At 36.7% G+C, this 25,185-nt stretch overlaps 1 protein-coding gene across 1 annotated transcript in view; it reads left to right on the top strand.

The window, feature by feature from the left end:
- The window catches only part of GRID2 (glutamate ionotropic receptor delta type subunit 2), a 709,039-nt gene that overhangs the window by 116,023 nt on the left and 567,831 nt on the right, over positions 1-25,185 (top strand). Inside the window, exon 2 of the mRNA XM_032187515.1 lies at positions 24,301-24,456. Coding sequence (XP_032043406.1) covers positions 24,301-24,456 — 156 coding nt within the window. The remainder of the gene's footprint in view (positions 1-24,300; positions 24,457-25,185) is intronic.

Below are 25,185 nucleotides of genomic sequence, written 5' to 3'. Positions count from 1 at the left end.
GAATGTATGCTGCAGTTTGTCGCCTCCTAAGGGTTGCACGCGTTCAGTGCAGGGACATTTGCTGAGTTTTACGTTGTTCTGTTTGGGTTTGGCAGGTGGCAGGTGTTTGCTTTACTTTTGTCTGAATTATGTTTTAATGGGAAAGATACAAGCTGCAACAGTTAACTGGAAAATAAAGGGCTTTTTCCTTCAGTAATAAAGTGTACGAGAGAAAAGAAAACGGAAGTGCTATGCATTTTTCATGCTCTTATCTATTGCAAACCTATCTAAACCTCTTCTTTATCAGTGGGTGAGCTGCCCTGAAACGCTGGGGGTTAGTTAAAATCAGAAAAAGAAGTACAAGGATTCTGGCTGCAGCATTCAATTACATGACCAAACTATGCCTTTCCCAATTTTAGGGTGTTTTCTTCTTTCATATAGATACTGAAGTGCTGTATGGCTAGATGCTGCAAATAGGGTGCTCACTTTATTGAATGAATGAAGACAACTGATATTTTAGGAATGTTCTGCAGGATAAGGTAGCAATAAGTTGTGTGGTTGAGGAGCAGCAAAATCAGATTGTGTTTTTTTGGTACGTTCATTGCAGAAGCAGTAAAAACAACTGAATTCAAAGGACAGACTTTCAGCTACTCTTCCCTGTCTGTGATAATGTAAAATGCCACCAGGCCTTCACAGATCTTGTTAAATTCCTTAAAATTTGATCACAGTCAGGCCTGAATAATTGACAACAATTTGTGTATTTCATTTTTGTTAGATTAAAATAAACTTTCAGCAGTATTTCCCAGCTAATTGCACGAGTTATAATTTAAGCTTTTCAGGCCTACAGACAGGTAGATAGCTCAACAGTACACTAATAATATCTGTCTATATTTCTTTTTTTATTATTTATTTATTATTATTTTTTCTACCTTTTAGTTTTTTGGTACTGTTAAAACCACAGTAGAGGATTATATAATCTGGTACAATTGCCTTATCTGAAATTTGTAAGAAACACATTCTACCATGAGGCAAAGCTGCTCCTGTCTTTACCATAAATTATACCGTTTTCTGGTCTTATTAAAGTCACAACATGGAAACATTTGCCATTTTTTCTTCATGGGGCTGGTCAAAATGGGAACTCAGAATACTTATGCTTTCCTTTTCCCTTTCCTTTCACTTGTTCCCTTTTTAGCCTTATTTTGACATAAATTTACAACCTAATTTTTTCTTTCTGCCTTTGTAACTGCTGCTTATAAATGGGAAAAGTAGCACGTTAAAGGGATGTTGACAATTGAAAATCTTATAATTTCCAGGAAAAAAAAAAAAGTGATTTCATAGTGGTTACAGAAACTGCACCTGATTCTGGCTCACCCTGCCAATTTTGCCATGTTCTTATAAATGCAATTTCATGTCACTTATTTCTCTTCTTGTGTTGTTTAAAATAATAATATACAAATGGAAACAAAAGTTGACTTCCTAACTATAAAAACAGGTGTGAACTTTACTGTGTAAGGAGCTTTGTCGTTCATAAAGTTAATTTAAGGAATAGAAGAGTACCTGTTTGTTTTAATATAAGTATTTTTAGATACATTAGTTTAGAGTGGATTTCTAAACATTCACCAATAAAGCCTCTTCAGATGCATGTCAACTTTTTTGATAAAAAAGTCAAATTCAATACAGTGTGTTTGCAAATGGGTAATTGTGACTAAAGCTTGATACATCTTCAAACTGTAATGATGTTCCTTGGAGTAGTTACCAGAAAACAGGGAACTGTAGGTCCCATTGTCTGGAACCATAAGCCTTTATTTCTTGAGGTAGAAGGCAAGCCTGATGCAGTTTCAGAATCGTAAAATGTCTCTGGGGTTTACTGAATGGTGGATGGTATAGTTACTTTCCCTAATGCAGAATCCTTGCAAAGCCTTCTGTACTTGTCTTCTGTACAAAGGGAAAATGATTTTGTGTTGAAGACTTAAAGATATTCCTAGCCCACAGTGATTCACATGGTGGCCAGGATTCAGTCATTGAGACGTTCTGAGTCTTGGTAAACAACAGACATCATGAGGTTGACTTCCACTTAAAGTACAGGGGGGAAAAAAAAAAAAAAGAAAAAAACCACAAACCAAGAAGCAGTATTTTCTGCAGAAACCTGCCAATTTTAAGATGTTTCAGTTTTGATAAGAGACTGTGATGAAAACCACTTAAAAACTAAGCAGAGTTCCAATGGAAGCCCTCCTTTTTGAGAGATATCCATCAGAAACTTGTCTACCTTCCTACCTTCTTGCCAATTCATTTTCTGCATACTTGGTAACTGATCTGAATGATTACAAAGTATGTTCTTTGTCACCATCCAAATCTACTCCTGGCCAATCTCCTTCACCTATATATTCCTCTTATCTACAAGTACTTTATTGGAGGTGGTAATGTCTGCTTTTCATTGCTTCGATCCCTGATTCTTTAGAGAAATCTTGCTTTCAGCTCCTTGAAACCCTCCATGTTCTACTGATGCAGAACATAGATCTTACCGTCGTTAGGCTCAGTGTTTCTCAGACAACAGAAAAGCTCCCAGAGCTCTGTAGGCTTTATGGTCACTGACTTTTTTACCCAATATCTTCCTGCCTGAAGACCTTCCACTACATGTTGCAGATTGTCTTCCAGAGGAAATTCAGAACAAGGAAATTTTTAGGTAAAAGGTGCATGAGGTGTGCTGTAGACAATGATGAAAGGTGAAAAATGAAGATACAGCCCTGTGGAAATACTACCCCAAATCTGTCTTTGAAGAAGTGATTTAGGGGAATCAAAGCAGTAGTAAGGTAGCTCTGTACTGGAACAGAAATACGTCTCTCACAACCAGTTGGTGTTGGCTGGGAACATAGTTAAAAGGAATAATCAAAGAGGAGAGTGAAAAATAAGCCTAAATCAAAATAAAATAAATAAAATCAAAAGAAAGATGTTAAATCCCTAACAGGGTGTCTGCATTCAGAGGCAAAGTCATTTCTGTAATTCAGTCCTTCATAGAAAATATTCATGTAGAGGAACAAGTCTTCTGAAGAGTATACTCTACAAGAAATGGTTCACACTGGAATTACTTATGTTGATTTCTCTAAACTTGGCCAGCATAGAGGAACCTCTGACAAAGAAACTGTTTAGCATGCAGTATTGATCTGATGGTTAGAGGTGCTGAGTACCCAGAATCACACACAGAAAAGGTGACTGGAGCGCATTTTTGAATGACTTCTTTAAAAAAAAAAAAAAAAAAAAAAAAAAAAAGCTTGCACAAAAGCATATGTCTCCCTTCAGAAGTCAGAGCAATAGCGAGACCATTACATGAAGTTAAGTACATGCTATTCTTTCTTCTTAAGAAATAAAATGCCTAGTTTGTGTTCACACCTGTCAGATATGGGGCAGAGCAAAGAAAGTGTTTCAGGTTTTTGTTATGTTTCAAAGAACAACAAATAATATTGCTGCATAAGACATTTTATAAGGAACAAATGCAGAGAGCATCGACACAGCATGGTGCAGTACTCCGGAGATTATTTGGTATCTAAATGTGGTAACTTGACTACTAGAAGCCTTACGTGTCTTTTAATATTTCATTTGAGATAATTTGAGTGGGAAAATACATACTATCATTTAGTAGCATATACTGAGTCTGACTGAGCTGCAGTTAATTTCCATCGGTGTTATCAGTAGACCAGAAGACTCCAGGTTCTTGATTGTAAAGGCTAATATTACCAGGCTTTCAATAATCTTTCTAGCTATTAATCTGGAGAGGAATCTAAAAGGCTGTCTTCAAAGAGAAGTCCACTACTGTAAAGTTAATAATACCCTTTCTGTTTTCATATATCTGTTCCTAAATGAAGGGAGATGAAAGTCATTCAGTGCAGGGTGTCCGAGGTGATTAAATAAATTCTGTCAGAGCAGCATGACTCCAGGAGGAAAGAAAGATGTGAATTCTGAACCTGTTCTGGCTGCTGGAGGTGGTGAAGATCTGTCCCATTGTTACTTTAATTTTGTAGACAGCAGAGGATGAAACTTTTCATGAACTTGGGTTGAAAATTCCTCACTAAGAGTCATTTGTAAAGCAGTGCTAGAATGCTGCCTCTTGCTAACCAGAAATAACAGTGAGTACTAACCTTTAATGGATTAAGAAAAGTCACTGAGTGCACTTCTAATGACAGCAACTGAATATTTTCTGGAGTCTGAAAGCTTTTCAGGAGGTTATGAAATTGTGCCTGATGGGCAGGCTTCAGTGGTAGCTGAGCGCTTTGGGCAATTTTGTCATCAGCTGTTTGCTATGTGCTGTTCTTTCCCACGTTAACTTCATTAATGTCTGACACATCGAGGAGAATTACATTGACTGATCTGCAGTAACAGCCCAATTCACTGCCCAGTGAAGCTAATGGATGTCTTTACACAGGCATAAGTTGATTTTTAGATTCCAGATGCTCTTCATTGCATATTGTAATTAGCACCATTGTTCTCAGAAAAGAGGAACGACATCTCTGAAATTGGAAACTGCGTATCTGCAAAATGATAGAGGTTTTTGTTGTTGTACTAGGACTGAATGATTTCAGTCTTAGTATGGTATTTATATTTAAATTAAATAAAGCCTAAGTCTAATGACATAAAATGTAATTTCAAATTCCATTTTGAATAAATAAAAATGTATACTCCACATTAGTATGTCTTTACGTAAAATTTGCGGAAAATTAGTTATTAATACCTAATATTGGAATCATATAGCTAACCTTTAACATCGGATTAGCAATGCTTGCACAATGTTATATCGCTTATTATTACGGCTAAAAATCTTCTCCCAATAAAACGTCAAGTATGCAGTCACAGGAAGTTCATATTATATGGGGAAAGCCTGGCCTAGTGCACTTCTAAAGAAAGAAAACTGATATCTATACCAATGCTTTTCTGTTAGCTATTGAGTGATAATAGCAAACATTTCCAAATGCTACAAAGAGCAACCCAAACAAAGATTTCCTGACTTCCTGGATTCTTCCTTTGATAGATTCATTTGCATTCTATCAGAATGGACTTTTATTGATTTTTTTTTTTTTTTTTTTCGAGTCACTAAATCATTAGTCAGATCTGAGGTCAAGAAAAATTCTATCTTACTTCTCCAATTATAATGATTGATATTTAGCCCAAAGCAGTGCAGCATCAAGAGATTTCACAATTTTTAGTGAATTTTACTTCACGCCATTTCTGTGAGATTGGGAAGTGTCTATTATCAGAAGCCCTTGAAAAATGTTATTTTTTCTTTCAAAAAATTTTGCCAATATTTAAATGATGAACTGTTCTGCTCCATTTGCAAGCAGCCAGTGCTATTTTAATTATGTTTTAAATCTGATGTAGGCTTCTCAATTACTTTGTAAATATAAAGAGAGATTGCTCTTAAGGCTTGCACTTCTTTCTTGCAACCTCCATTTGCTTCTACACCTACCTATTTATATTTAGCTTGCAAGAAAGTGAATTTAGAAGGAGAACAGCAATTAAGGCTTGTCATGGAAAATAAATAGATATGCGATTCTAAGGCAATAGTGCAGCTGGAAATCAGAGAAACTGAAGAAATAATTTCATTTAAATAGCTTTCGTTTCCTGAATAATTCTCTCTAAATGTGTGAATGAGAGTAAAAGTTTGGGGTGGAATACAGAAACCATATGTAAGTGTTACATATGGTTACCTTTTCCTGTTTGATTTTTAAGCATTGTGCTTATATTCTAGAGGCAGAGTAGGACTTACAGGTATGAATGAAACATATGTTTCTGAGAAAGATGGTAAGGAAATGCAAGAAGCTGATGTTTGGAGTGGATGGGGAGATCATTTAGTAAATGAAGCAGATTTAAAAATGGAGCTAAGGCTCAGAATGGAAAGAAAAGAGGTAAGAAGAGAATGTGGAAAAGAGAAGCCAGATGTTGGTGAATAGAACACTGAGAACCAAGATTAAGGAAAAAATTAATTAGACTTTTTAAGAGGACCCACACTTGATTGTATTGTAGCCTGAGATCACAGAGGTTTAATTCAGGACCATTTCCTGAAGGATGAAAATTGTATCATTTGGTAATCAATCATATTACCCATTTAACAAGTTAAAGAATATAGATGTGAAAAAATTGCTGAGGGAAATGTGTTTTGTTTTCAGACTTGGCAGATAGTACATCCCCAAATTTCAGGAGATTTTGTTCATTAACCCGTTAAAAGGGGAGAATTGGGATTTTTTAAAAATCATTCATAGTAGGTTCTGATCAATGCAGAACACACCATTTTTATGCTTCTATACTACTCAAAATATTTGTCAAAGAATTCCACATTGACAAGCCATTTCATTTTTTTCCCCATTTCTCCATAAATTTGTGGAGTTGGAAGCAACATGGGACTACTCAATAATCTAGCAAAACTTTCATACTTTAGTAGCACCATCAGAAACAAAGTAAAGTTTTGAATTATCTCAGTGAGAAATTTGCTGATGAAGGGTAGCCTGTTAAGTCTCTAAGTGAAATGTCTCCCACCTTCTAGTCACCCCAGGAGGAGACGCAATGTTTATTCAAGTTCTGGCTATCGATCTTAGGATATTTTGCAGTTTAGGTTGCAAATGGTCTTCTTTTCTTGTGGGTACCCAAACTTCCCTGACACAGATTGATAGATCTTTTTTTTTTTTTTTTTTTTTTTTTATCCCACTCTTCCCAGCATCTTTTTTTTTATTTTATTCCTTGTCACTGCAATCACCTGGGGATGTTTAGAAGCCTGTCTTCCTTCCTGAAGCTCGAGGGTTAAAAAGAGTAATGTGATGCGGTCTGTGTGATTGATCAAGAATAGATATTGCCGTCTTCCCTATTTTGTCTAGCAGGGTTACTTTATGCCATCCATCGCTTTGACATCCTCTCCCTGTAGGTTGTAATTTCAGCCTTCCTTCAAATGCATGTAGGCCAGAACCCTGGCAACGTATCTTTTTATCATCTTTTGATTTCATTCACAGTGGCTGAGGTATAAGTATCTCTTGCGGCAGTTCCTTTACTTGGCCACAGAAAAGGCAAGAGATGGCATTCCTTCAGCTGATGAACGTATTGCTTTCCCTAAAGGGAAACGTGCAAGGAACCAGTTTGCAGTGTGCATATATTTTGTTCTTGTTCTTGAAGCTGAAGGCTAGTTGCCTATTTAATTTGTTTTGAAAATGAAGCAAAATCAAAACTGCCTTCTGGCTTGTCATTGACTTTTAAGGTCTTGTGAGTCATTGTCCTTGCTCCAGAAGTTCTGAGCTTGAATCTGTGCTAGTCCTCATTGGTATGTTTTTTTTGTTGTTGTTTTTTTTGTTGTTTTTAAGAGGTGGTTTGCCCACCATTCACTGATTCACTGTAGACAAACCGAGTTTTACAAGGCCTAAACCTTACTGGAACTAAAGCTGCTGAAGTCCTGAACTGTTTTTATCAGGAAATGGTTGTGACAGTTTGTGACACAGTAGGTAAAACATTTTCCTAGATGGTAACATATTTTTTTTTCTTGCTTTCATCTCATCATTTAAAAACCTTTCTACGAGATAAAGTTTTCATTAGCATTGACTAAATTTCCTTCCATTTTTTTTTTTAAACATTTTATTTTGACTTATTTCTTAACATGGATGTGAAAAGCTATTAAAAAAAAGAAAATAAAAGAAAAGGCAGTTTGGCAATAAAAGTGGTAGAACCAGAATTATCTCAAATACCTGTAATGCATTCAGTCTCTGCCTGCATTTGAATCCCAGCTTGTATGCCCCACCATCTATAAAGGTTTCTGATTTGATGTGAGCTCTTTCTGCCCACTGATGCTTAGGGCATTTAGTGGCTTAGGCTCAATTACTGATCCAATAGCTGGTTGATCAGGTGTTGGACCCATTTTTGCCACTGAAGCTATTTTTAAAAAGCACATTTTGTTTTGGAAGACTCTTCCCTGTTGAGCCTACTTGTTCCAAATAAAAATAATAATAGGTGCACACCTATATATGTGTGTACAGCAGCACTCAGTCATGCGTACACTGGAGAGGGGTCTTCCCCAGTCAACTCCTTCAATTGACACTCTCCATGTAGCAAGGAGAGAACACAGCTAATTTCCACCAGTAAACTGTTTTAATTTCAAAAGGGGAAGAACGCTTCCTGTTTCCCAAGGGGTTACTTCTGCAGCCCTTTTTGAGAAAAATTAAATCCCCGCTGTTCAGAAGCGTTTATGCGTTTCTTTAAAAGAGTGGCTCCGGCAGATGCAGCATGGTTTGCAGCATATTCTAATTGAATTCAACAGGATGAGTGTAAGTTGCCAACAACAGCAACAAAAGATGGTGGTGGGGGAGGCAGGGGAAGAAACAGAAAATGTGTTGACAGTGTATCTGACCGACAGAGCCCAAAACAATAGGATGCATGTTTAGCATGACTGGCTCTATTCATTCTCCTGTCAGCACTTGGCATGCATGCCTCTCAAAGGCAGCAAAGCTGCAGGAAGTGTCTCTTCCTTGCACAATATAGAGAGAAATTTCCTTTACACTATATTCTTTAGTAGTCACAGATTTATGGTCTTGGTGGGTTTCTGATTAGTGAGCAGCTTTAAAAGATCTGGTAAGTTGATGATGATGATGATAAAGACTAGTATGTATACATGGGAAAGGCCTGTTATATAAATCAGTCAGTGACTGTTGACTGAGCTTTTCTCTTATGCTGCACAGACTGAGTATTTCAGCTTGTTAAAATGTGCAGGAATAAGGCTGTCTGCACCCTATAAATGCTGTTTTTCTTGGTTCAGATCCCTTCAGCTTCCTAGAATGGAGCAGCAAATGATCAATGCTCTTCAAGAATATGTTTACCTTGCAGCTGACATGCAGCCTGTGTCACATTTTCCTTTAAGTACAACCTCAGGACACTATTTAATCACCTGCCAAGTCCATTAATTTGACAAGAGAGATGCTTGAGAATGACATGTAAAAAGTGAGCCTCCAATTACTCTATATTTGTAGTACTCCAGTACAGTACTTCATTTGCACAGTCACATTCTGGTGCAAAACAATCATGTCCACTTCAGGGTGCCTGGATAATGCCTCCAATCCCACTGCAAATCAACCACAAATAATGCAAAGTGAGAAACTCTTTTTTACTAACTTGCTTGCCATTTCTGCCTCTTTTATTCTTTCGTTTCTTTAAATCTCATCTGCAGCTTCTAGAGCTGCACTGTCATCCTGACGTCCATTTGTAGGATTTGCACTGAAGTGAAAGGATTCAAGACAAGCATTTAAACTGTAATTTAAACTGATGAACATATAAGGATTCCTGGTGAAGGGTTTCAGTCTATAATCTTCTGGTGATTTGTTGCTCTGTAGAGTAAAAGCTAAGCTATTAGTTTCCTGTGGTTGATATAAACCAGACTCCATACCCTAGCAGCATTCAGTCTCCAGTGCTTGATGAGAATCTGGTTTTGAATGGTTTTGTTTTGGAGATGATGATATGGGCTTGAGCCATGATGAGCTCTCAGGCAGTCCTCAGTGCTTTAATAATCTATTAAAGAATGTGGACCAAGTGTCAAGCTTTTCCTGAAACCCACTGAGTTTTTCAGGTTTCTTGGGAAATATGTCACAAATAATCTTTCTGAAAATTAGTTCTGGTTTCTCAAACAAGCACTTAATTATATTCCTACCAAGATTGTTTCAGTCTGTAAATACTGTAAGCAGGTAAAAGATGGGGTTAGTCTCTCTACAGTGATTACCATGATTTCTTTCCTTCTTGCTGCATCAAAAAACTCTTTTAAACCCCCATTTTAATTAAAATTGCAATAAATATTTTCTTAAACACAGATATTATTTCCAGTATCTCAGGGTAACTTGGTATGTGCTTTGCAGTATAACCACCAGATGCTCATTGAAACTTCTGCACACTTTTACGTTTGTGAGCAGATACTGAGATTTTGATAGGGTTGTTTAGAAATGAAAATAACATTCAACAACAATAAAATGGCCAAAATATAACAGAAGATATGTTCACAAGCAGATTTATTCATTAGATGAAAGTAAGGTTCAAACTAATATGCTGGAGTTTTGCTGTTTTCTTTTTCTTTTCTTTTTTTTTTTAATTTTCCATCCTCTTTTCCTCGTTCTTTAAGTAATAATAATAATAATAATAATAAGCAAGATAAAGCTTTCCAAGACGTAGCTACGCCAACTTAATTTGTAATGAACTACATAACAGACCCGAATTGTTTCAGAACTGGAGTCAGCTTCTGTGATATGACAAAGTCATGTATTAGTTGGCTAGGAACATGGAGAGTGTGCAGAAACATCCAGACTGAAGCATTGCCACCAGGACAAGAAATGATACTTGGGAGACTGAGGCAAATCCTATAGACTAATTCAGTAATGACACCAAATGCAATTTTGTTCCTACTGGGCATTTCCCTTCATGTTGTAAATAAATATTGAACCATAGAAACAAAATTCAATTGACTTCAAAATAAAGCCTGAACTGTTTTCAGAACAGGAGAGATTTTTGCATCCATTTGACACCAAAATGGCGAAACCTTGTATAGTAAAAGCACAGTAAACACTTGAATAGATGAGCAGTTAGCTTTGAATGCACAACAAAATGTCTAAGTAGAGGAAATGTACTAAAAATAATCAAAGCCCTGTACCTTTTTTTTTTTTTTTTTTTTTTTTTTTTTTTTTTTAAATAGACTTCTGTTGTTAAGTCATGAGTTTCATACTGCTGTTCTGTTCTGTTTTTCTTGCTAGGCTGAGAGGTTTATTTTCACATTTGTGCCAGAACTCTCTTGATGTTAAATACTACCCAGCTAAAACTTGACTTAAGGCAGTTGCAGAGAAGTATACTAGGAACATGAAGCAATTCTCTAAGTTTGTAGCCACTTCCACAAATCTTGCTAGATCATCTTAACAGGTTTGTTTACAAGAGTGCAAAAAAAATTCTCAACTTCGGTAAAAATGCCTCATTGATGGATTTTAGTTTATAATTATTGGTCTTTACACTGACTTATATTGCAGTATCATAGAATGGCTTGGGTTGGAAGGAACTTCAGAGGTCATCTAGTTCCAAAACTGCTCCAGCGCAGGTCCCCCACGGGTGGCAGCTCCCCCCCCCAGACCCCTGCTCCTGCGTGGGCTCCTCTCCACGGGCTGCAGCTCCGGCCCGGGGCCTGCTCCTGTGGGGGCTCTCCATGGGCCGCAGCCTCCTCCACCTGCTCCACTGGGGGCTCCTCCACCCATGGTGGGGCTGCAGCGTGGAGATGTGCTCCATGTGGGACCCATGGGCTGCAGGGGGACAGCCTGCTCCACCAGGCGCCTCTCCACAGGCCGCAGGGGAACTTCCGCTCCATGCCTGGAGAACCTCCTGCCCTCCATCTCCACTGACCTTGGGGTCTCCAGGGTGGGTCCTCACTGCTCTCACTGTGTGTGGTGCAGGTTTTTGTTTGTTTCCCCTTTATTAAATCTGCTCTCACAGAGGTACAACCAACGTTGCTTATTGGCTTGGCTCTGGGCAGCAGCCAGTCCCTTTGTAGCCTGCTGAAACCAGCCCTTCTCTAACATGGGGCAGCTTCTGGATTCTTCTCACAGAGGCCACCGCTGTAGCCCCCCACTACAAAAACCTTGACACATAAACAAAATACTTATGTGGTAAAGAGACTTCTCTGGAGTCATGGAAGAGAACATTAGAAGCTTTGTTGTTATGGGTGTTGGTGCCTTTTCCCTTTCCCAGGCAGGAGGTTGAATTTTGCATATTGCACTGTGGATTGTAACCTACAGTTTGACTTCAGAGGATATCTGAGTACAGTCTTATACCATAGTGTGTCAGGAACACAGGATATGGATGAAGAGAGGAGATCTGAATGTGAATACTTGCTATCATTCTATTTCTTTGGTAAATATTCATCTTTATTGAGGGCCAGTTTAGTATATATACTATGTTAGGCAGCCCGTCAAGTACATAGCTCTCAAGTCCTAGGCAGTATAGTTTTCCTGAAGAATTTTGTCTTACAGTAAACCTTACTTTTTTAACATTTATTGTGGGAAACCATGACTTCGGTAAAGAAATACTCCCTTTTAAAATATGCGTTTTCTGTTACTACTAAATGTGGGATAATGATGCCTTAGATATCCTCCTTGGGCATGGAAACAGATCTAAAAGATATAAAAATCTGCCAGAAAACCAGTTATTTGGAGCAATGCTGGGGAGGCCCTGTAGCAGGGTTTACTTCTTCATTTTATTGTCCTAACCTTCATTAAGGAGCTCAAATACCACGAGTATGGGCACAAGACACATATATATTAGGTAGATTTCTGACATGGTCTTGTGCAGACATTTGGCAAATTAATTCAACATTTTCACAGATAAAATGTGCAACAATATAGTGAATGTATTCTGTATTTATTGGTAATAATACAGTAATAATGACTACAAAAATGATGCAATAATTAAGTGATATAGTAATGATGAGATGAAAATTCTCTAGACAAATTTTAAAGATTTATTGCCTAGTCATGTGAAAGGCCTACAGGCAAAGTCAGTGTGAGCAAGGTTTGCTCATCTTTTCCCAAGTCGCAGAAAGACTTGATTAACACAGGGGTGTCTGGACAATGCAGCTAAATGTATGTGCTGAAATCATTTCAGTGCAAAGGGCACACATTGGATTCTAGGGTTGAACGTAACTTGTCCCTGGGCTTTGTAAAATCATTTCCCAATTTCTTTTGGTGTCCATCTTTCCTATATATATTAGGATTACCTCCTCAAAGTTTCAGAAGTAGTATATAAGAAACATATTTTCTTAAAGTAGTGAGCTGGGAGAATGACTAATACTAAAAGTGACTACAAGAGTAATAGTATGAAGGTTATGTTTCTTACATCAGTTTCCTGTGCATTCATCACTTGGGTAGTAATCAAATGTGACAGAAAAAAAAAAGCACATGTTGTTTACAGGCACTGTTCTGCTGACTCAAAACAAAACCTTGATCTCTTCCCAGTCTGGTAACACAAAATATTTTAGGTTGTATTAGGGCTTTGCTAAAAAGAAAGTCTAATTTAATGATGAAGGGGGACAGAAGGGGCAGGGAGGGGATTGCACGTTTTTTTTTTAATCCCTTTTGTAAATTAAGAAGAAAAATTTTCAAAATATTTTGCTGGCTGCAACGAGCTGCTGCCAAAGTACAACTTTTTGCCTCATTTTGGATCACAACCTTGGATTGATCAGCAGAGATCATGCAACAATAACCAAGTTTTTGTTCCTTCAGTAATGTTAGTTCTGTGTTTGTTTGTGTTTGTTTTATTCATTTTTCATTTTGATTTTATTCCTATTCAGTCTTTATATTGCAAGTTTACATTTGAATATGACTGGCCACAAGATTGCTTTCTTGGTTTTCCTATATAATTTTAGCTTTTTTTTTCTCTTAGCTATTTTCAAGTTTACAATATGTTAAATCGATTTAATAACCATTAGCTTAAGTAGAGTTTTTATTTATTTGTTTATTTTCTGTCAGAAGCATTTTGAAGAGATTATGCACAAGCTTTTTGTTATGTTCAGCTTATAAGCATTCCTTCTCCCCTCACTTTTTGCTATTAATTTTTCCTATAAGATGGATCTATGTTAATATCATACTGATGTTGTTTTTCATATCAGTCTTCCAAGCTTATACTAGTTGAACGGTAGAAATAACAGCAGGTACTCTGAATAAATTACATTTTTAGTAGATTTACTAGTTTTAACAAGCGAATAATTACTTGTAGTGTCCGGGCAAGTCACTGTGTATAGCATTTTAGAATTATTTAGGTTGGAAATGACCTTCAAGATCATCAAGTCCAACCAAATATACGTGTATTTCTACGTGTAACTCTTGAATTCCATACAAATCTTTTAGAACCAGACAGCCTCCAGATAGAACCATTTTACAAAAGATTTTTTCAATGAATATAGAAATCATCAGGTCTGTTTAATATTACTTACTCTGTAAAACTGGAATATTATTACTCACTTGTATAGGGCTCTTTGTTAGTGGCTCTTGAGAGGTAATGTCTGAAATAAAATATTTGGTTCTAGGCTTCGGACTGATTTGAGCACAGAACAGCTATGGTCTTGGAGATTGAAGTAGAAAGTATGCTTCATTTATTTCTTCCTTGGTTATTTCTTTAAGTGTTAGAGAATTAAGTTCATCTTAAGCCCCAGTCTTTAGTTACAGTAATTGTTCATCAGAGCATAGGGCAAAATTATACAGTAATTTCTTAAATTTGTTTCAGAATATATATATTCCCAAAGAAAATATATTGCTGCTTATGACATTTTCAGCCTCAGGTTTGCAAATATCCTGTTATATAGCACCATCACAGAAGTCTCCCAAAAATGTGGGAAGAAGGAAGGGGATATTTGGATTGAGAGAGGTGCCTGACACATATGGAAATAGCTCAACTGCTTGCAGTCTTGCTTTGTAAATTTGCCACATAAGAAACAGCTGAATTTGTCTTAAAATCAGAAATTATGACTCTTTTTTTATAGACTTCTTATATGTTGCTCCTTGGAAACTGCTTTTCAACAGAACTTGACTGCATTTAATTGACTTGCAGTGAGGCTTTGGGAAATGTAAATTCATAGACATTTCATATGACAGTGTTATAATTTTCAAAGAGCTTTATATCACTGAGGAACTGTGGTGTTATTAAAAACAAAGCACGAAGTCAAACTGCAGCAGAGAACTGAATTTAAAGCAGAACTTTTCAGTCATTTTCAAGGAGGAACTCACAGAATTAAATTTTCTTTTTTCTCCATTTTCATACTTAATCCTTCCAAAATTATAACCAGAATTACCAGGATTTCTTGGATGAAACTTTTGAAATAAGTCTAACTCAGATTATCTGTGAGTTATATTCTGTCTGTATTGTTTTAGAAAGATGTAAATTATGAATTGCAGAAGTAGAAATTAATCTCAAACCACACTCTAACTATGAGTAAGAGTGACAAAGAAGATACGGCACTCTCTTCTATAAAAAATGGCAAGCAGTTTACGTATTCAACATCCATGATTATGAGGTCACTTTGAGCCCTGAACATTTTAGAGGAGGGTGGGTTAACAAAATAGTAGAACACAATGCTTATAGTTAAAGAGTGACACTAATCCAGAAAACCTGTTCTGAGAGGCAAATAGGAAACATGTTTTTAGCAACAGGGACATTTGTACTCTTTTTGGAAAGTGGATATTTCTTAGGACATTTGTGTGTGCATTATTCATGTTGAAACAGGAAACCTATATTTGTTACCCTCTGTCTGACGTAACAGTGAAGAAGGTTATATACATTAATTTCCAACTGCAATGTAAATGACATTGCACGGGAAAATCCTGCGTTGGTATTGCAGGTTGGGCCAGATGACTACAAGATTAATTTGTCTGCTTTCTCCCATTCCCATTTAAAGAGGGAGTTTGTGTGTAGATTCATTGAACGCTTCTATATGCAGCAGAATAAAAACCTGCTCTAATGAAAAGAAAAGCTGTTTAAGGAAGGGATTAATTTCAGTCAGCTTTTCATTTTTAGAGGAGCACATAAAACAGTTATTGGCTGCTGCTTTCCTCCTGCTGTCATCTCATTCTTGACCATGGTGTTCATGACATTTCACATAGGATCAGATAGATTTTTAACAGCAATATATTTCAGAGTTATCTGACTTCTCAATGATATGCTGACTCAGCAGCTCTGTCTTATTTTTTAATAATGTAATCTACAACAAAAGGGCTGGATTTATATAGTGTGGTACTCAATAAATAACCTTTTATTCCTGTAGTACCCTCCAAGTGGCAATCTTTAGCGTCAACACCTGTATTCCAGTATTGTAAGCCAGAGTGCTCCACTGCATGAAATGACTAAGCTATTTGGAGCAAAAGGCTTGAGTAAATTTTAAAGACAAATAGGAAAGGAAAGCAGAAATTGTCTTGAAAAAAAAATCTCTTACTGTAGTCTTTTTGTCACTTTTATGTGTATATGTAGGCGTATGTGTATATATTAACAACATCTCTAGCATATTGGTAATCTTCTTCTCCTCAAGGTTCAGCTGCTAGTGGAGTAAGTTGCTGCAGTTGCTCCACACCATTAAAAAAAAAAATAGTTTGGCAGTGGTTTCCTCTTCATCTCTATGCAGTAGTCTGCATTATTTTGTTAATGAAACATTAGTTTACCTTTCAGAAATGACAAAGTAAAGTTCGACATAGAGGCAGCGCAAGGAGTATGAGAGTAGAAGATAGTAAGCAATGACATTGCTTAACAGCTGTTTAGGATTTCGGGGATGAATTGACACTAACATTGCTTTGTGAGGTGTTCTTGCATTCACAAGTAGGAGCTAATAAAGATGACTATATAGTAAATTGAATCATTGTTTGCTCTGGCTCTAAAATGAAATATAAGCAAGTTCTTAATGTACATTATATAGCATCTTTTAAATATCTCTTTGAAAAATGAAGATAGTATTCAGCAAATTTATTGTCATCACATCAGCTTTCTGTATGGGACATTAATAATGTGGCAATAATATCTACCAAACCAGATGCTTTTCACAGCTAGACCTAAACTTGATAGTTATGGATATGATAGAAAATATGAAAAGCTTCACATTATTATCAGCTCATTTGTTGCATAACGAAAGTGAAGATTCTATTGCTGTAGTTAATCACCATATCAAGTGTTTAGTAGAACAGTGCAGAGAAAATACTTTCATTCTTATTCTGTGAAAGGTATATAGTGTAAAAACTGTATTGTTTTTATGATGGTAATATGTATCCGTATCATGTATAGAAGTAGATAGCAGTCTCCAATGCCGTAACTGGTATTTGTGCAGTAATTTGGGGTTTTCAGGAACAAAGTCATTGTGATTCTGCAACATGTGCCATCAATTAGGTAACTGTAAACATATATGAGGCATATTCCGATTGTTATTCCTATTGATATTGTAGTTACTACATTAGTTTTCTACTGAAGGATCACTTAACTTAAGTAGAAGGTAGATCAATTGAAAAGATAATGTATTATTTACCAGTAGATTTTCCAGAATTACCTTTTAAAAATACGTTTTATTAGATATTTTGTAGATGAAAATGCATTTTTAATGTTCCCAATTTTTTCCCTCCTCCTTGTGCTCTCCAGCCAGCAATAATATCTCCCAGAAAGGGGCTAGCAAAAGACAGCTGTTTTTTATGAGATTAACGAGAATCAGCAGAATTTGACAAATTGTATCATTTGTTGTATTAAACATAAGTGTTAAATGGTGGCTTAGAACTTGAGAACAATTAGAAATGTCTGTCAGGATGAGCTCAAAATAAATCAACAGTGATTGGAAAGTGTTCGTGCTTGTGCATATGTGCCTGACAGACAGTGTAAATAAGGAGGATAAGATCTTAGAGTCTGTTATTTCCAATTGTGAACATAATTCCCAGTGACACTGATGTGTATCTGCAACATAGCAATAGAATTAAACAGGAAAAAAAAAAAAAAAAAAGCAATGTGCTTAATAGCACTGCAGATTGTGAGAACAGTAATTTTTAATATTTCCTGAGAGCACTACCTCCTCCAGCACCTGTTGTGGACAAATTAATTGACCCAAGACTATCACTAAATGTGTTGTTGAAACTAAATATTGTAAAAGGCAATGCAAAGACAATGGGTTCTCTACCTTCAGGCTTTTGTTTCTGCTTCTCTAGAAATTCTTTATTGCTTTGTAATTAATAGGTGTGTCATACAATACCTGAACCACTGCCTCTCACTATATGTAAATCCATTCAGAAAAACTTGTAATGTAAAAAGCTGAGTCTCTGTTTTCTTCGTTAACCTGTCATGCTTCCATAGCTGGGTAGTAGGCTCAGGGGACAGGTGTGGGGGTGTGGGATATCATTTAATACAAATACCTTCCTGTAGTCATTTCAAACAAACAACACTACAGAGGAAAAAAAAAAAAAAAAAAAAGGCAGAACTATATGGTTGTTTTACTGTGAGATTGGTATGTTAAAAAACAACCCTGCTTCAGCAGAAGGATGCAGAGCCTTCTCTGTGTTTAGATGATAACCGCATTTTTCTTACTTTCATTGTATTTGAAATAGATCTTGCCTCTAGCAGTTTGGCAGATTGAAAAAACTGAGAAATTCCTCGTTCTCCCCTTTGTTTTATATATTTAGAGCCACAAAGCAAAAAAGCAACAAATGGAAGGAACTCCTGCATCATTTGCATGATGTCTCAGCCACATCGTTGCTCTGAGAACAGGGAGTAATTCAGTTTAAAAAGGAGCAGAAATGGGCTACATCTTTTTGTTTTATAGCTCCTGCAGTGAACAGAGGCACATTCTGCCATTGTTTGAGTGTGTGGTACCATACAAAGTTGGCAGTGTTGTATTAAACCTAGTAAAGATCTTACTTGTCTCATTTTAAGGTGTGACTTGAGAGAGATGACTCACATGCCTGAAGTCAGGCTCACACACAGAAAGCATTTCTGAACTTGGGTATGAGTGAGGAAGCATGGTGGAATACTTCTTCTCCAAACCAACTGTTTAACTTTTGATTTCATTGTTGTGTGGAGGAAAAAAAAAAAAAAAGTGGAAAATGTTTTGTGTTGGTTTGCTTTTTTTTTCTCTGTAAAAACTGTGTTCTGATTGGGTAGAGACAGTATATTTACTCATTTTTGACTTTCTTCATTAGACAAATAATATTAAAAATATATGCAATTGCGATGGATTATGTAATGTATTTTGGAGATAGCTACAACCTTTCCTGCTGTATGCAAGTATATGTAATGTGTGGTGAACCAGCACCATTAGTCTCAGTGAAATTGGGACAGCTCATGGCATGACCTCAAAAAAAAATAATATAGGAAAAAAAAAATTCATCCAGCTCTACCATATCACCATATTAGAACTAGACTTTTCCAAAACTCCATTGGAAAAATAAATAAATAAATAAAGGATGGTGGGTCTGATGCTTCTTGCATTTGCACAAGAAATGATAATAATGAAAAACATGTGCTGGTGTAACATCATTCAATTTCTTGAGGTTTGCTCATAAAAATAAGAGATAAATGAAGTAGAAAGATAAACCCTACCTTTACAGTTTGGTGAGGTGAGGGGTTGGCATTACTTTCTCTTTGTTTCCACGTTGTGGTTGCTCTGTATGTTTGCCAGAGCTACTCTAGCAGCCAGTTTTCCTCCTCCACAGGCTACCAGTCTACCTTGGGCTTGTTCCACCCAGGAGGAACTGATGCCGGTGCTTCTGGGCGTACCTTGCTGCTCACCATCATCATGGGAGCTGTGAAAATATTGAAAAATTAAAATGAAAAAACAAGGAGCATTTTCAGAAACTTCATCATGGCCTAGATTCTGTGGTGCTGATATCACCATGGCACAGCAGTAGGAATCTCTGGGGAACAAATGAACCAGGCTACTGACTTCAACATCAAGGGACTGGCACTGCCTTAAACTAGAGCCCCACGTTGGCAGGGTGTGAACCAACTACGGTCCCCAAGGGCCAAGAGGCTCAACAGCCGAGCCCTGTGCCTTGCTTGGTGTCTGTAGTGTGACATGTGAGGGAGCTGAGGACACATCTGCTGGAAACTCCCTTGTGCTACAGAGGAGTCCTGATGGAGGACTTCTGTTCCATTTGTACCTCCATTATATAGTTGGCCATCCACTGCTGCATGTACATATTGAGTCAATAAAACATGATGGTCTGCAGTTCCACTAGGCATTTGCTGTTATAATTAAAAAGGAATGGATTTTATACAAAATTTCCCACCCCACGGATGCTCATGTGCCCTAGTAATAACATGCGATTTTATCCTACACCATCTTTCAGGATCAAAAATATCAGCCCCATTGATTTAAGCACCTAGAAACTAATGCTTCCTAACCTTATTTCACATGTCCTTCAAGACATGTCAGATGAGTTTTGGCATGAGGACTCAAAACTAGTAGCTTCCACTCCTGAGTCGTAACAGCATGGATTTCCTTCTCCCAGCAGCTGTATTAAGTGTCTCTTTTAGAATAAGAATATATATATATGTATTTTTCCTCTACAAACATTCCTGGACTTCTGAACTAGTAAATTATTGGGCCAAGTGTATTCTGCTTTTGTTGATGAGGTATGCATGTGGAATGGAGAAAGTGAAGAAAAAGCTTATGATCTGAAATTTAACTCTGACTTCAGCTTAACATGGCATGTAATCCATATACTCCCCATCCCTTTTGAAATGAAATACTCTCACAAAATTAACTAACATGGGGCATAGAGGTGCAGAAATGTCATACTTTCATAGATAATAAGATTATGATACTTTAAAACACTGCAAGCAGTGGACTTTCTGCTTCCTTAGCCAGTGAAAACATGAATGTTGGTTAAATCTCGTCACATTTCATCCTTCCAGTTATGATGAGTTTCTATCTCATTTTTTATGTTTTCTGGGTTGATTCCAGTAGGCTGGAGAAAATTCTCTAGAAATAGCCAATGATATATGAGTTGGATTATGTTTTTATATGTTGAGGTCAGTAGGACAAGCGATCTTTGGAAAGCCTTTCTAATGATATCATCGGTGCTTGGCGAAATTATCAAACCTTTTTCTAATTTGTCCTAGGTTCATTTAAATTGAGATTTCTGGTGACCTTATTGAGTGTGAATGAGATGGTTAAAAAACAAGAATTTTCTGCTAAGCTACAAGACATTATTGATGCGCTGAAGGTTTTTAAAAAGCCAGTGGAGAATTGCATTTGTGCTGTCCTCATCTGGATTCTGAAATAAAGCTGAAAGTAATGACATGCTAATAAAACAGGGGGGGGAAACTGGTCTTAAGTAATTGCTGTGTCAGCACACTGGCTCCTGATGCAAGCATGGCAATACTCCTTGAGTATAGTTAGAAATGACATGTTTAGTATGAGGCCTCTTTCAGCTGAGGTGAGCAGTGGGGGTGGAAGAAAAATGAACAGCAGCTAATTTTATATCATTTTGAAGACTTTTTTCCTTTTCCAAACAGTACTTTTGCATCATTTTGTAGAGTCAGTATCTGGAGGAATAATTTTGCTTCATCTTTCAGCTTTCCATTACTTCCTGTAACAATTATTCCCCATAGCCAAAAGTGTTCATTTTGGAAACATAGTCCAAACGACTTTGAGGTTGTTCCAGTTCTTTCATTTTGCAGCTGCTTGTGAGGAAAGGAGAAAGTATGTAGAAGTTAGTGTGATAAACTTCAGTTATTATTTTGTTTTCTTTGTTTGTTTGACTTGATTAAAAGAATATGTTTGGAAAAATAAGCTTCAGAATTTTAGCATGGTATCCAGCCTCAGCAAGGGAAGAAGATAGCTTCCAATACAAAAGTAGTTAAGGGCTGTATTTAGCGCTAGCTGTAAAAACTTCAATAGGCACGTTTCACATCAGAAAATTCACTTCTGTCCACCAGAGTTCAATTCCAATTTCACATTTTTATTTATCAACTGAAATTAAACAAACCTTGACAAGCAATTAGGAAATAAAATTTCTTTTCTCCTCACTGTTCAAAGCTGCTGCGCACTGGCATCTCCTGAGAGTAACAGTGTTGTCTTTGGTGCATCTTAAAAAGCTTTTTGTGTAGCGAAATTAGATCTTCTAATGGATAAAGTTGTGGTTTCTGAAGGAAGATAACCTAATTCCAGCTAGGATACTTGGGCAGGAATTATGGCTGCATTTTTTTCTCCAAATAATTTACATATTTCTTTGTTTTACCGGAGGAGATATTCATAAACTGACGCATGAGTAATACAGTAATTTCTGTAAGGTAGCTTGTTTAAAACGTCAGATACAGTATTGTTGAGATGAGAAGTTTTGAAATTTCTGCCTGATACATGGAGCTATGAATGAAATAAGGCAACAGTAGGAGCAAAACTGGAGCATTTGTAGTACAGTGAATAAAAGCATCGTTTCTGAATGTTGCACGGAGTTTCATCTAACCCAGCACTTTATAAGTCCAGATGCCATCAGAGGTAGGATTTGCATCCGGCTTAGAAATGATTTTATTAGGGATATCAGTGTGTGGAAAACAAGAAGATTTTCAGAAAAGTTAATTTGTTGAGAAACTTGATCCTGAACTGGTGAATGCACTGTCTTGGAAGCAGTTCTCTGCTGAGGATGAAGTGAATTTCTGTGATGGCTCATGCAGAAGAAACTCTAGATAATTTGGACTTCTCTGCATCCACTGCTCTGTAAGTTACCCGTGTTGTTCTGGCAACAAAACTAGGCTTAAGGTGACATCTCCCAGCTGAACTCTGCAGCGTTGGCTGGAAGCTCTTTGTTTTGCTGTGTTCTGCAGTGGAGTCAACATCTGCCCTGCGTGTGTGTGCATGCAATGGTAGCGTGTTCACTTCTTCCTCTGAGGCATTTGTTACAGAATTACTTTACAGGAATAGAATTTGATTGAGTGCTATCATTATTTTCCATTTTTCCTCAAAATTTTAAGTTTTATTTAGTAACCACGTAAAATTGTTCCTCTGAATGTTTGCTAACTATATTTGGTATGTTGTACAGTCATCAGCAGCATAGGTGTGCCCTACCTAAAAGACAAGCACAAGTAGTTTTATGAGACTAGAAAAACAACTGTTTTAGGCAATTAGAAAATGATGCATATTTTAGGATATTCCATTTGATAAAGTGTTTTATACCCTTAAATACTACTTGGATACAAAAATAATCCTTTTCATGGAGAAGGCACAGTTTTCAGCATCTTGCATACCTAGTGTTTTCTCAGCTATGTGGGGCTTTGCTTTATGGAGCTAAATAAAACAAGGGAAATAGAAATGGAGGCACAGGAGGAAAAAGAATGTTTTCAGCTGAGATTTGCACAGAGATGACAGGTGAATGAGGTGGAGAGGTAAAGAACAGCTGTTCCAGATGGCAGCAGCTTCAGGAGGGAAAACGCTCAAGTCAAAGCGGTCAGATTGTATGAAGAGATGACGCTCACATAGAATGAGTGGTGCTGGCAGGGATATGGGTGTTGGAGGTCAGTGGAAAAATATGATAAATAATGTATATAAAGTTTACCTCTCTTAAAGTAGCCATTATTTGTGTCAATCTTTTTCAGTTCTTTTCCACATGCTACTTGCAGTTTTTTTTTTTTTTTTTTTTTTTTTTTTCTCCCTGAAATCATCAGTAATCTGCATTTTCTGTTATCTTTGGCTGCCTCACCACATACACTGCCTTAGTTCAGTTTTGTATTGACAATGGACACTCAAGAATAAATAAACCTGAATTTTAATAACAATAAATACAATTTTCAGAAGTCTGTTTTTGAGACATCCTTTTTGACTCTAATCTACTAAAAAGAGGTGCTTGAAAGCCTCACAGACGTGATTTAGGGGTTTTAAACCATAAAACATTCTTAATAGAACCATCGCACTGATTTGAGCCACGTCTGCTTAAATAGTTCATACAAGAAACAATAAAATAATAGGGAAATTAGTGATGCTAAAAATAATAAATGTATAGATTAAACAAAGTGAAAAACTAAATCCTCTAGCCTGGGAATTCTTGTTCAGTACACCTGAAGAATTGGCTGTACAAGCTTTGAAAGCCTTTACTCTGCCAGCTCCTCCTGAGTTTAATGGTTTCCCGTTTACAATGCTCTGCTTGAAGGTTTTGAGGAAAAGGCAGAACAGACACTTTCTGTCAGATTCATAAAGGGAGAAATGATTTTAATTAACCTATTAAATTTAATTTACTGACTTAAAAGTCAGATGGCTAGCTGGAATGGTAGTTTTACAAATCTGACAGGAAATAGACCTGAAATAGTGTGTATCAGCTGCTGACCTGTCTATTGATCACAGTTGTCAATTCTAACTCATTTTCCCAGTGCTACTACAATTTTAGTCTTATTCTCACCTTATTTGAACTTTATATTTTTATTTAATTGTCACTAAACATAATGTTCAACACAAATCCTAGCCCAGCATGGTCATTCAATGTATTAAATGGCACATTTGGAAAGGTAATTAGTTCTTATTTCTTGGCAGTGTTCCTATACAGATACTTTGTTTTGTGCCTAGCCAGGGTTCCCCAATATTTCAATGCTTCAGAAGGAGAAAAGTCAATGCTTCTCTTCCCCTTCTGCCCTAAATTATGTTAAAACACAGAAAATCTGATTATTTTGAAGTAACTTCTTGACACTGTGTTGAGTGAACTGCTCATTGGAAGTGAATGAAGAGGTGATGTTATTGCATAAAATATGTCTTAAGCACTTATGATTAATTATTTATTATATTACAGGTAAAAATGTGCAACCTCATTTTTGTTCTTTTTTTTTTTTTTTTTTTTTTCTTTTTCCAAGGGGCGATTTTTGATGAATCTGCCAAAAAAGATGAGGAAGTCTTTCGAATGGCAGTTGCTGATCTCAACCAGAATGATGAAATCTTACAAACGGAGAAAATCACGTGTTCAGTGACATTTGTGGATGGCAACAATCCATTTCAAGCAGTTCAAGAAGGTAAGGTATCTAAACTGATTTTCTGCTATTATTTCTTCAGAGGTATGCAAAGTACTACTATGGTAACTTCTTACCTTTGTAAGACATTGGTACTTTTTGTTGGGTTCTTTTTCTGTAGACTATTAAATAATGCTTTTGATTTTGGATTTGGCTGGTATGGTTTGTGTCAGTCTAGTGACTTCAGATTGTAAACTTGAGCTTTTATCTATTTTGCAATTATAGACTATTGCAAAATGGTAAGAAGTCAGACAGTTTGACTACATCCTCCATCTTTTTCAGGCTGTTTTGAAGTTATTGTCAAACCAGTAGTCTTTTCTTTATGACCTCTTAATACTACTTCTTGGTTTCATTTCACACAAATACCAGCTTACTTAGTTGGAAAGCATAGGTTGTGGTGTGTCTAACCTTTTCAGCACATACACCTGAAGAAGTTACCTCTTTTATAGGAGGGATTAGAGATAACCTGGTGACTCAGAAAGCTGCCTGTGTCCAGCATGATTGCGTACTCACTCCATCTGTTGTCATTGTCCAATTATTGTGCAAGAGATGAAGATGTTGCTTGGTTGGTTTTTTTTTTTTTTTTTTTTTTTTTTTGATAACAGTAAGATGATAGTAGGAGTCAATACTGGAAATCCCTCTGAGCTGGATTAGTAAGTCACCACTGTGACTGAGCAATTATTTGGAAAGACAGCTATATGAAGTCTTTAGAAATATGGATTCGAATTTTTT

Source organism: Aythya fuligula, chromosome 4 (genome assembly GCF_009819795.1).
Source record: "Aythya fuligula isolate bAytFul2 chromosome 4, bAytFul2.pri, whole genome shotgun sequence".
NCBI classification, from domain to species: Eukaryota; Metazoa; Chordata; class Aves; order Anseriformes; family Anatidae; genus Aythya; species Aythya fuligula.
The sequence above is the reverse complement of the archived record's forward strand: the minus strand, read 5'-3'. Positions and strand labels throughout refer to the sequence as shown.